The sequence below is a fragment of the Vanellus vanellus genome (assembly GCF_965231255.1).
Source record: "Vanellus vanellus genome assembly, chromosome: 6".
NCBI lineage: Eukaryota > Metazoa > Chordata > Aves > Charadriiformes > Charadriidae > Vanellus > Vanellus vanellus.
Window position 1 is genome coordinate 15407771 of NC_138911.1, and position 13732 is coordinate 15421502.

The 13732-nt window shown below is 35.3% G+C and overlaps 1 protein-coding gene across 1 annotated transcript in view; it reads right to left on the reverse strand.

Moving 5' to 3' along the window:
- Positions 1–13732, reverse strand: part of PIK3C2A (phosphatidylinositol-4-phosphate 3-kinase catalytic subunit type 2 alpha) — a gene marked incomplete at its 5' end in the record, with an annotated part of 40970 nt that overhangs the window by 7130 nt on the left and 20108 nt on the right. The window contains 13 exons of the mRNA XM_082485242.1: positions 166–322; positions 1398–1567; positions 2279–2415; positions 3927–4056; positions 4392–4484; positions 5517–5621; positions 6213–6393; positions 6707–6801; positions 7079–7172; positions 7667–7855; positions 8481–8623; positions 9341–9449; positions 12416–12583. Coding sequence (XP_082341368.1) covers positions 166–322; positions 1398–1567; positions 2279–2415; positions 3927–4056; positions 4392–4484; positions 5517–5621; positions 6213–6393; positions 6707–6801; positions 7079–7172; positions 7667–7855; positions 8481–8623; positions 9341–9449; positions 12416–12583 — 1771 coding nt within the window. The remainder of the gene's footprint in view (positions 1–165; positions 323–1397; positions 1568–2278; positions 2416–3926; positions 4057–4391; positions 4485–5516; positions 5622–6212; positions 6394–6706; positions 6802–7078; positions 7173–7666; positions 7856–8480; positions 8624–9340; positions 9450–12415; positions 12584–13732) is intronic.

A 13732-nucleotide genomic window follows, 5' to 3' on the forward strand; every position in this document is an offset into this window, starting at 1 on the left:
TTAAAAAAATTTTTGAAAATACAGCCTTCCTAATAAGTACATCTGATGTTTCTGGCTTTTGAAAGCACACATCAACAGCTTTCTGCAGCTTAAAAAGCATAGCATTTAATACAACCCAACATGACAGATCTATCAAGTTTTAATTGAATTTAATTAAATGATTACCAATGAGAGTAGATTAAGGAAGAGGCTTGCATGTTTTCTTATCAAATTGTAAGCTTGACAACAGAGATCCACGAACAACTGAAAGCGAATAGTGGGTTTTTCACCACCATTAATGACATAAGCCATATCTGATGTTAGCACAAAAGGAGCTCGATCCCTGTTCAAAGAGCACAGAATCCATGTTAGTTATAAGATCTATTCACTATGTCACATGCTTCCTCCTTCCCTCCATCCCCACCCCGAGGTAGCAATATTAAATAATCCATTAACACCATTTTACTTTTTTGGGTAGGGTTCAGCTGCTTAGTGCTATCTCAGATTCCCAGCACATTGACATGGTACTGGACTTACAGAACATTTGGAGGCCAGGTTACTTTATAATGCCTTCCACACCAAAACAAATGTAATTACTATATTATCACCCAATCAAAACATAGCTCCTCTATCCTGGATATAGATTTTCTTCCCCTACACAGAGGAGTAGTAAATACAAACTCGCTGTTCACTCTTTTCCATAACATTGACATTCACTACTGTTTTTATGAGCCAGAGTCTGTTCTCATTTGTTTCACATGCAGATATTCAGATGACAAAGGTTCTGGCACTCAATTTCTCATTAATTGATAAAGTTTACCTAACAAGCATGCAATATATAATTGCATGAATATAGCTATAAAGATGAAACTACACTACAGTTTTATCCAGTGTTCCCGGAAAAGTATCACACCAGGATTTGTGTTAGGTATAAGGCTCCCAAATACGAGTAAGTTGTTACATTAATCTTTTCCTGTAGCAAAATACTTGGCTTTCATAACTATTGTAAAGAAATTGCCATTGAGATTTGCCAAGTGTGTATAGCACAAAGTTCTTAGGCACAAATGCAGTTTGAAAGCATTGAAGTTAAATGATGTTTAGGAGACCAAATTCCTTGTTTCCATCTACCAGTAGCTAGAACAGTAATTTTATTTGAAAGCTATGCCTATGTGCTTTGACTTAAAACAGTTTCAGAGATCAGAATACAGAAATAGGAAGCTGAAGCCTTTTCAAAATTAATTCTATACAGGTAAATTTGAATGCATTCTGGAAACCTTGTGGTTAAATTGGAAGATATTGGCTTCATAGTGAGAATAGCTGACAACAGGAATTTAAAAGTTAATGCTTAGAATTACAATGCTTATAAAAATATCCTAAAAATAATTTCATTCTCTACATTGCTTAGCTACAGAAAATACCTTTTAAAGCTACCAAACATTTGTGCGTGACCCAAAAATTTTCCAAAGTCAATGTGAAACATATGCCCTGTGTTTCGGAGCATTATGTTATCATTGTGGCGGTCACAAATTCCCAATACGTAAGTAGCTACACAGCATCCTGCACAAGAGTAAATGAAGTTTTCTGAAGCCTGGGAAGGAGAGAAAAAAGTGAACTGAGATCAAATATCAGTGGGAAAATAGCATTCACACACTCAACAGTCAATCTTGACAATTGTAAAATCCAAGCCAGACATGACAGGCCCTAAAATTTGTTTTTTTGGTTTTTTTTTTTTTTGTTTTTGTTTTTTTTTTTTTTTTCTTCTCCAAAATAGCATTCTTCAAACAGATAGCTTTGCAAAATCTTTAGATATCACACCTTCCAGCATAAAATGTTGTTTTGTTTTAAAGAAATAAACATGCTAGCAGAGAAAAGAAAACGGTACAAAACTTTTGCAGTGTGTTGTAAAAGTGTTTTAGCCAAAAGAACACATTTTATTTTTTTTTTTAAACCCACGTGCTTGTACAAGAGGCCGCTGCTCCTAACCACAATTAAGAGCAGCCACCATTCCTCCCTATCTTAAATCTGAAGTACACTTTTTCTATATCCAATAAAAACTCCTGATATGAATGATGAGAATCCATCTGGCCAGAATACATTACATAGATACTTGTTCTCCCAGACAGAAAGAGAAGAGGCGTTGAAGACAAATCTTTTTCAAGTATAGGAAAAAAATTAAGTTTCCTAAAGATATAAAACAAAAGTTTCAATGGAAGATCTGGAATAAGAATTTCACTCCATCATAAGATGATATTTATCCCTGTTAAAAGATTTTCAAAAGAGTAACACTGAAAAAAGTTACCTTTTCATATTCCTCCTCTGTAGGATTATACTTTCGCAACCATTCTGCCAGAGGCTTGTCTTTAAAAGAACCTGTCACTCCATATTCCACTTGAATTTTCCTAAGTGTATCTGAAGCAGGAACAAGCTCTACCATGCCTTTATATAAAATATAACAAAGCGTATTTAACCATCTCCTTAAGTTATGCTGCATTTTCATTATTCAAGAGAAACTTTCTTGACAATGATGGCTTTTACAATCTTAGACTAGTTTCTTTCAAAACCCGGTTAGGTGTAAAAATAGTGCTATTAGTCCACTAAACGTTTCCGCAGACTATATTAAAAAGCATACTATGAAATGCATGTGGCAATCCAAGTTAGGCTTACTTTACTACAATTAGTTATGGTTGCTAGAATGCACATATAAATAGTACTATGAATAATTACTTTCTACTACATAAACTAGCATTGGTCTATTAGCAATAACTGCGAAGTATTTTGATGCTGACATTTCTCATACACTGACACTTAAGTAATCTAGTAACTTTAACTGCTGTCAAGTGTTGAAACAGACCAGACTGTTGCTCCAGAAATAAGGCAGTGGGCTTTACATGTTGCCTGATTACTTAAAATATTTGTACAGCTAAATGATAAAAGGAAAACATTTATTTGATTAACAGAATTTTACTTCTATCTTGGCAAGAGCCACCAAAGGCAAATCTGTAATTTACATCCATTTTTCTTTTCTACTTTAATCCTTCAAGTACTTTAGGAATACTAATATTAGCAGCAACAAAAGTGTAACATGCTATGCCATCAAGTCATCATTCAAAGTAGGAAGAAAAGCCATCTGTTTCTCTGAAAAGCAAGTCTTACATAAATAGAAGCTTTTTTGCTTAGTTTTGCCAACCTAAATTCCTAATGTTTCCATGTATTTGAGAGTTTTCATCATGCTGTTCTAGTATTTGACTGAAGAAATACTTCAGTTATTGTTTATTCTCTTGTAGCTCCTATCAGTTAGCTCTAGAGAATTAGTGAAAATTAGCAAAAAGCACGTTCAAGGTGCAGGGCAGTAAGTACACAAACCTAGAGTTCTGTGACCTCATTTCAAATCTAGGAGACAGCCTCATATCACCAAGGAACTTCTACCAGCGTACGATGCTAATTCTGGAGAACAGTGTGCACGTGCTTTAAATTTTTCTTCTTTTTGCACATTTCAGTACATAAAGGATACTCCCTGGCTCAACTGCAGCAGATTCCAAATACTTTAGAATTTCAGTTTTGACTTGAATGTGTTCTTTCACCGTAACTAAATTTTCAGAATCAGGATTGCTACGGCACTGTCATTTTCTTGTGTTGCAGTAAGAGCATCAAGAGGAACCGTAGTTTTTATCATTCTATTTACTTGTTTGCACCACTGTTCATGGACAACAGAACATATAAGAATCTCAGAACTCAAGAGGAGAAACACATTTAAATGCAACTCAGCCATCAGGAAATTCAGAACTATTTAAATTGATATACTCTCAAGTACTGGAGTTCTTTGCATGGAAGGCTTTTGGCTTTCCACTGTTTATTGGGCTTGTGTCTGCACAGAAATTTTTCTGTATCAGTGCACCAAGAAACTGATGTAGGGGAGCAAAAAATATAGGCAGCATCTGGTTTTGCACCTCGGTCTTTTCCAGTTGAGAGACACTTGAAGATAACCATCCGTAGATCCAGTCCCTCCTGCAGCCAGATCTTATCCATAATCTTAATCATTTGTAAAGCCAACATATCTTGTCTCAGATCTTCTCCAACCTTAAATGGACAAATAAAGGTTAGAGACATAATACGCTATCAGTAAAACTAAATTTCACAGATTAATTGCTTTACATTTGTAGGAAGTGATACATTTCTTTCTACTTTCTTTCTCCGAGCTACACACCTAAAACCAGAAATAGGTTACATTTAAGCATTCACATGCAGTAGACTTACTTTCACATTTTACAACCTACTCAGATGTTGGTTTCTACATACACAGGAACAAACTCACAAAATAACTAAGCTTATTGGTCTAGGCTAAAGCTAATTGATACCAATGAAACTGAGTATCATTCAATTTTTTTTCCTCTCCAATACACATGGAGGCCTACCTTAAACATCACATTAATTTCTTCTCCCAGAGGGTCTGCATTTATCAGTGCAACTTTCAGTGGTACTGCATTGGAGCTGAAGAAAGAACATGCCTACAAGTAGATTTAGTGTTAATACTCAAAAAGGACTATTTCTGCTAGCCCAGAAAACAAGACATTCTTTCAACAAGCAGGTTTGACACACAATATGTCTATTCAGACTTTTAGCATTGCAATTGTGACAAATACGTGCTTCCTTCGAATAAAGAGCCCTTTGGTTATTTGTTGCCTTCTTGTACAAAAGCCAATACTGCTGCACAGTGATATTTTTTATACATTTTGAAAGGAAGAGTAAAACATGGATAAATATTTTAACATCTTTTTTTGAAACCTAGAAAAAATTATAAAAAAAATCATGTATCTGCACGTTTCACATTATTTTCTCATTTATCAGCTTTCAAGTATATACTCATGATTTAATAGTTACAGTAAAAAAGGAAAGCAAGATGAACTCTCTCTCCACACATGATCAAATCCAGTGGTCACAGACCTCTAGGTTCTCAGTCATGCATGATGATATAAATTGAGACTGTAGTTGAGCAGGTATTGTCAAACCTTGCAGAGTTCTGGAAAAATAATTTACCTGCTTGTCCTACGTTATTACTTACTAGACCTTCACAATAAAATAAAGCTACTGTCTGCCTCCCTGGATTCAGTACATCTCTTGGACATAACCAGTAACAGGTGGTTTCACCTATTTCACAATATCTACTCATTGTTTGAACTTTATAGCCTTGGTCAATTTTGCTGCTGCAAACAGGACTTCTTTCATGCACTTTGAATAGTCCCCTGCTTTACTATAACCAGGATTGTTGGTCTCAAAAGACAGTGTCTGAAGAAACAGTAAGTTATTACAGATATCTACCTTTATAATACAAGGACCTTTATTGGTTTTACACAAGTATTTGTATAAAATTTTATCTTTGCTTAGCTAATTGCACTGCCTTGTTCAATCAGAATTTTTAATTAAAACCCTCCCCCCAGCATAAAGAGCTTTCAAGAACTTCAATTATTTTTTCAGTTTGTAAAAGCTTTGCCTATATGAAATTTTTACAAAAATGGTTTGAAAATCTGAATGAGCAGTACCTTAATATTTAACTCTTTAGCCACCAGACTGGGATTGAGAGGCAAACGGCATTTGTTCTTCAAGAAAAATAACTGCACACGTTCCATACCATTTTGCAAGGCAGCCTGCAGACAAAAAAAATAACTCAGCTCACGTTTTCCTAACTGGAGTATCTACTGAAAACTTCTGGACAAAGTTATCCTGAAGCCAGTGTTTTAACTGCTTGGTGTCAAAGGAATACTAGAAGTTATAACTGCTGTTTTAGCTATTAAAAATACATAAGGCTAGCAGCACAACACTAATATCACACAAGTTTGTGATTTGCCCTTTTTCTTTTTTTTTTTTTTTTTTGATCAAACCAGATGATAGCATCCCACTCTATCAAACTGTAAGTTTATATAAGCATATAAACAGATATCCCATTCTTTTGCATAATGGGATCATTCTCCAGCAGCAATAGGTTTAAATCCAATTGCAGTTTATTGTACACAGAAAGCATCCTACTTTCTTACCCTGTCACCTCAATCTTATGTTTCAGATGACAAAAAAGTTTTACGAAAACATCAACTGCATTAAGCCATTAACTTGTTAAAATGCAGTGCAATAGATGAATAGGTTTTCCTATATATTATACATATTTTATTGAACTTAGACTAAAAAGACAATTGAGTGGATTGTAAGTCTAATCTTAAAGAATATTAAAAATATTTACACACCTGCCGAGAAGATCCACTTGTTTGCTTTACTCTTTCTGCTACCATTCCAAAAAGCTGCACTAGTCTGGTCTGCTTCTCCAGCTCTTCCCTCAGCCTTTTTCCACAGACTGAAAGAAAAGCTCCAAGAATTTGCTCATACCTTACACCAAACTTTGTATCATACAGTGTATCCTTAAGAAGCCTGAAAATAAAGGATTTAAGTTAAATTTTCCTAAGGAAAATATTGCAAATGATGCAATACTAACAAATTAAAATATTTTAATGAATCAGTACTATACATATCTGGAGTTACTGATCTAGAGGATATAAAAGGCAAGAAGTTTGTGCCTCATAGAAGCACTTTTTTTCATAAAAAACCCCCAGGATCTACATTTTGTATACTCTCCATAACATTCATTGTTATGAACTATGATATTAAGAAAGAATATTTTTTCTGGAAATATTAATCTTATAGTAAACACATTATGTGAACAATAGAACAAAGAACATCTTACCAATATAGGTAATGTGCTATTCGAATGCTTCCCAGTGCCCGAGCCAAAAGAAATTTGACAAGAGCACTGTCAAGGTAGGTTTCATACTTCAATGCCTAAATACAAAGAAAATGAAATAAATCGGGTCTGGATTTAATTCCTGATGAAGATTGATTTTATAACTAATGCACAGACAGCGTCACCACAAATCCACAGGACAGTCACAAAGCAATTTACTCAAATCGTTTTCCATACTATACATTAAGGTTATTAAGTATACAGGCATACAATTGCACTTCTGCACTAGTAATTAGCAATTCCTTCATGTTTTCAAAAGCAAAAAAAAAAAAAAAAAATAAAAAATCAAACTTTAGTGTAGGCAGAAAGTCTTACCTGCACAAATTGAGGAAGGAAATCTGTTAGCTCATCATCACTTAAGGTCTCTATCCAATTCACAGCTGTGTTTCGTACTTCCTGATCAGCAAACCTAGAAAGTCACCACAAATCCATACTAAGTTTATTCTGTCCAAGTAGGATTTTTTTTTCTTTTTTTTTTCTTTTTTTTTTTTTTTTTTTTTTTTTTTTTGAGATCAGCTAGATACAAAAGAACCAATATAAAGTCTTTAACAGTTTAGTAAAGGACCTACAAGTTTGAGGCCCTTTACCTATGATGCAAACACATGTGCATATTTAGGACAAACATACTAATCTCAAACCTTCAGTCTTGATATCTTGATTGTATATCTTGCTCTACTCCTGTCAGAAATTAGATTTCAGAATCCTAACCACTATTGCTACTCTTTTAATACCTGACTTGGTTAATCCTACATGAATGAAGTAAGCATGTGTTCTTTAAAATTTTAAGGAAAATTATCTTTTGCTACAAGAAATTCAGCAATATTTTTCACAAGAATGCCACTTAATCCTTTATTGAAGAAAAGTCATTTAATGCACAACACACAGAGACATTGGTTTTCTTACTTTGAGTCAAGTAGTTCCAGTGCAGCTAAGGGTGATAAAGGAGGCCACTGCTGAAGTAATGAATATATTTCTGGAAGACTTGCCCAGTCCCAGTGAGGAGCACTAACCAAAATTTTTGGTAGGCTACTAGTATGACTATGACAGTAATGTCTCTTCTCCCACAAAAATTCTTTATCTTCTTTTGATAGCCTACAGACAAAAGCGTTTCAGTTTATAATACACGTTACAGACCATCACTTGAATAACTCCAATGCTACTGGTCATTATATATATACAGATGATTTAACACACAAAATGGAATGAAATTAAAACAGCTATTTCCTCCACATAAGTAAAAATGAGTAGCAAAATAAAATCTCAAACATTATGAAAACAGTTTTTCAAAGTTATAATTTGGGCAGGAAAAAAAATAATAAAAGTTTTAGTATAATCTGAAATAAACCAAAATGTTAACGTTAGTTTGGTGCAGCTGAGTGGGAAAGCCTGCCAGAAAAGCTTCCATGCCACATGAACAGCCACTGCTCCCTGTAAGCAAAGAACTGCCAAGCAGGAATAGGCATATAACAGGCAGACAAAAGGGTAGTGATCTTGTAACAGTAGAATATTATGACACCAGCCATGGAAAGCACAAGTAAATTCATTAAGTCAGCACCATTATTTTGCAAGTTTAATTCAATCTCTTGTTAAGGTCTCCACACGTCTTCAAAATATACTAGAACCATATTAAAGAAATTTAAGAATAAACAAGTATTGCATACGCTAGCCATAAGTTGTCACATACAATTGGACCATAGCTAGAAAGAGATGAACATACCCAAAAGTGTTATCCTTGGAGAGAATGGCAAGGAGATGTTCTCTCAATGGTTTTTCCAATGTTTCTATGGAGTGATGAACAGTAGTCTTCGCAGCTTGAGGAATTTTATATTCAATATCAAAAGCATGAGAAGGGAAGTCAATCTGAAAAAAAAAAAAAAAAAAGAATAAAGATGATGCAAGTCCTTAAAAACAGTACAGAAAACTCCCCTTCAGTAACCTTGGATGTTTAGGCATCTGAACTCTTCAGTTCTACATATGTAACAGTTTTCAGATACTGTTTCCTGAGTATTTTTTTCCAATCTCAATTCCTCTATGTAATTGTGGTCCTTAAATGTACAACAACTGTAGAGTAGTCCTCAGAAGGGAAGTGAGTATGCTTAGAGCGGAGACTAATCACAGAACTTAAAATCCACACCACTGGTTTTAACCCAACCACCAGCTCTGACCATGCCTTGGGACTGCTAAGCCATACCTAAACAAGATGCCTTCTCTTTGGAGAGAAGTTTGGACTCTGAATTTAGAATGAGAGATGCTTATGTAAAGAAACTGGAATTGATATTTTTGGGGTCTAGACAACTCCCATCTCAGCATACATTTCCATAGATTGCTTTTCAAAGATATTCTCTCCCAGTACTGATAGCATGCACTACCAAGGCATCTCCAGTTTCTCTTACTTTAAGATAGTGAGTGATTCAATAACTGCCTTGCATGCACTTACAGCAGCTTTCCATTCTTTGCCCTTAATGCTCTGTAATCACTATTCTGTAACATTAATCGAGCTATTACCACTCATGTAAGAGTTACAAGTCACAATACTCAGACAAAACATAGTCATATCAAGTCAGAATTATATATAACCTGCAATACTATTCTTTCCATATTTCCTTTCTTACTGGCCATCCCTGATGTATGATGTGGATGCGATGAGGTCCAGAGTTGCAAGAGCTTTGTTCCACAAGTTAACAATCTGCAAAAAAAATTAAATAGTGTCACAATCTGTTTACTTCAACAACATATTAGTTATTAAAATACTATCTGGAGAAGATCAACGATCACTACAGGGAAACAACTCTGAAATATTAGTGTGGTATAGGAGGACAGTTCAAATTGAGTATGTATTTCTACTGCAGAGACAACCTCTTATAAGTACATCACAATTTGCCTGGACTTTCCACATTACTAGACCCTGCAAGCGCATGTCAGGTGATGTTTATATTTGCTAGTTTATTCCCAGTATTAATACTGTTTCCAACTGTAGAAAGGCAAAACTGAGGATACTTCATACATCAGTTAAGTGCTGAATGTTATGCACAGAAAACCATCAGTCTTTAAAAGTCAAAATGCAGCCTCAAAAGACTGCTTGAAGGCCAAGCCTTTAGTATATTTTGAAAGATGTTGTGTTTCAAAGAAAGACCAGTTCTTTATATGTAAATATTGATTAACAGGGAGCTTATGATGCCAATAAAAATTACAAAATTGGGCTACTAAAGCATAACTGAACAGCCTGTTCTTTTTAATAATTCTCCAGTTTAATTCTCCAGCCTTTTATCTCATCCACAAGTAAAGATATTTTAAGCCATTCCACACACACTTCATCTGAAGAGATTTTAACTTGACTACAGATTCTTACAAAGTACATATATGACCTTTTATTCTTCCTATGTTTTAGTTAGCTACAAGTTTTAGCTCCTGCCTGCTACTGACGCTATTCCCAACTTTAACAGGAGTATTTGTCTAGTATCTTTAGTTACCTAGGTCTGGATTTAATTTACATAGACTGCAAGTGGATTAGACCACTAGCATCTCTACAGCTGCCATATACCGGCCATTCAGTAAACTCTGGCACAGCACATTCTATTGCAGTGCTTTGCATAAACAGAAAATAGGGTTTTCTCCCCAAACTAATTACTATCAGAACACCATACAGTATGAAGACAAGATAAATTTGCAATTCAAATCAAAACAAAAGCTATGTTTTCAATCAAATACTGTGAAATGCGATATTTAGAGAGGAGACTGAAATGGAACGTTTAAACAGAAGGCTGAAATAAACATAATTTATGAAAAGAAATCCAAGTTTCAGCAGGCCATCTTTGCAATGCAGAAAAGCTTAAGCTCTTAACCACCCCCAAGCTGTTGGAATTGTCACCATACAAAAGAGGAAGCAGAACAAGTAGAGCCATATGTAGAACTAGAGGATGCAAACCACACAGAACAGACATAAGCAATACACAGAAGTAACTGTCCAGGAATGACTTGGTTGTCTTTCTGCAGCCTTGGTTGACAATTAGATAATTTAAGCTTCCAGTAAGTCCTAGAAGTCAGAAGCACATATAATTAGAACATCTTAAGCGTAAATCCTGAAGCTACTTTGCAATGGTGTGATCACTTCTGTAACACCATGCCTAATTCTGGTATCTGTGGTTCATGTCTATTGGTTAATGTTTCATTGAATAGCTACAAAAGTGATAAGCCTTTTGGAATACACTTCATAATGACAATTTAATGGACAAGGCAACTTGAACAAACCCGTGAACACTTAATGAGGAAAGTTACAGTAGGCTTTTCATTCTTAGTGAAAAAGGTATAAAAGGATCCAGCAGCTGTACTTGAAGGAAGGCCAGTTCAAACTAGAAGTACGCCATACGTTTAACACAGTAGTTAATTATCCCTTTATTTTTTAAATAAATCCAGCTCTGAATCAAAAGGAATAATTTCAGCGTATCCTGGGATCTCTATTACTCAGAAACACATTAAAGGAAAAATAAGCCATTTCTTCCAATCTATGAAAATGCACCTGTATTTTAAAATAGATATAAATTTTAAAACATCATGCAGATTCTCTTGGCTTATATATTACGACCCTATTATCAGATTTAGGATTTTTTAAAAGGATCAGAGAAAAAACACAATATATACAAAATTCTCCAGTTTGGCTCCTGTGGATGTAAACTTATAAAACACGCAGCATTGAATATTTTGCAGCCAAGGCAAGGATGTCTCTAAAGAATAAAAGTACTTAGAAATACTGCAGACCTTAAAGATTTTTTTTTTTTCTAAAAACTTGAGCCATCACCGTATTTTGCTCTATAAACAGGATTGGATGAGGAACAGAGCTGCTATTTCCTATCTTCAGACAGCTTTAAGGCAAAAGTGCTTCTTCCCCAGTGACCTGATGGAAGTACAGCACATTATTTACCTGCTGTCAGGATTCTGTTCTGTTTTGCATTGCACTAGACACTATTCCTGCTGAATCCAAGGCTTGCTGCAAACACTTTCTTTTGCAAGTTGCATTCTCTATCACTGTGGCTCATGAATTGGCTAAGAACTGGCTGTTTACACTTCATCTGCTGAAATATATGGGAATACTGACTGAACTGCCTCTCATCAATATAACATACTTTTAGATCTTCTAATCAAGATATTAGAATGCATGAACTGCCACCTACCAAGACCATACTCCTTCAGTAGAAGGGAGGCTATCAATTCAGTAGACAGCGACACCTGCAGATACTTTAACTGCATATGACTTATAGGGCAACATCTGGCTATCAGTGGATTCCTCAAACAACAGCTTGAGTTATGCTTGCATACTCAACTGCTGCATACTTACAAACAGTTGGTACTAATATGACCTCTTTTGGCCCACATTACTATGAAGGTTTCCTGCAAATAAAACCACTTTCACCCAAACAATATTCAACTTCCTCCAGCAGGGAAGTTTCTTCAGCCAGTTAGATGGAAATACTACAAGACGGGACTGTGGCTTGTACCCTATTTAATTAAATTATTTTTATTATATTATTTCTGTAACGATATAGTTTACAATTCTTACCTTTATCATGGGCTACTACATTCAGTGGCAGAGGCAGTTTCTAAGTTTTACGCAGAGTAAATAACATTAATACTCTTACCCATATTTTGCATACTTACCGCCTAAAATCAAAAAGAGGTAGAGAAACCTGACCCAAAATTTCTGGGCCCTTTCTCTGCTTATTTGAGTCAGGAGAACTCCCACTACTTTGATTTAGGATTCCAAACAGAGTCAGACATAAGACTGATTCCAAAGGCAGCTGTGAAATCTGGATGGGGAAAATAATTCTATAAAATAAAAGCATTAAAAATAAGTCAGTCGGAGGAAAGACAGTTGTTAGTAAGTTACAGGCTTATTCATATAATCCACTGATGACTCTTGCTTTCAAAAAGTTAATTAATATTGGAGAAAAAGTGTCAGATTTCCACACAATTGTATTTCACTCCACTTTATCTCCTGTACCAATAGCTTGCAAAGCCTGCGACATTACACTTCTGCCCTGTAGCCAGATTTGGAACAACCCTTTTTCATCTCTGTCTATAAATCACATTCCTTACATAGAACCGCACTATCCAGCATAACCAGTCTTCCCACTCTACTCAGTAGGAAGACATACACAATTCCATGGTGGCCGCCTGCTAATCTTGCGGATTTAAAGAGTCAGCTGACAATAGCTTCCCAACCAAATGAAATAATTAGGAAATACTGAGAGCTAAATTCAAATGGTACAAAACCAGCACCCATAAAGAAAGCAGCCGAGGACCATACACCTCACTGATCAATTCAAACTCAAGATTTTTGTTTACTGTTTTTATTGCTTAAAGTGTTCTTTAAGTTTGATTTTTCTTTAACATATCAAAATATAATTCTAAAAGTTATTACAGCATATTACTAAGCTAGTTACACTATAAACCACTACAACTATATTAAGCAGCTTATAAGCAATCTGACATCTTTCACTGTAATGCACTAGTACTTGCCAGCAAAAGATCTGGCAATCCCTTGCGTCACTGAAAAAAAAAGGTAGTTGGAGTACTCTCTGAAGGCAGGTATTTTAGAACTTGAAAATCTCATTCCTGGTCTGAAATAATTTGTCACTGCAGATTTTCGGGGTATTCCTCAGGGTCTATCTCTCTGACCTTTAAAAACAGTCAGGAAAATTGATATAGGGCAATGTGGAGCTCACCTGATGCTCCAATTACGACAGGCTGCCTGATAACTATTAAGTGGAAAGAGTAAGCTGTGCATAGATAATGAAAATATTTTCCTCTCTCAGTTATCAGGTATCACCCACCATCCTCTCCCTATTTTTCCTCTGCATGCCCTTCCTTTCTACTCTCTTCCCCTGCCCAGTAGAGAAACTTTTTAGTTTCTTTCTAAAAAGAAGTTTAGTAGCTGAAACCAGACATTCTCATATGCTATAGACAGATGCTTTT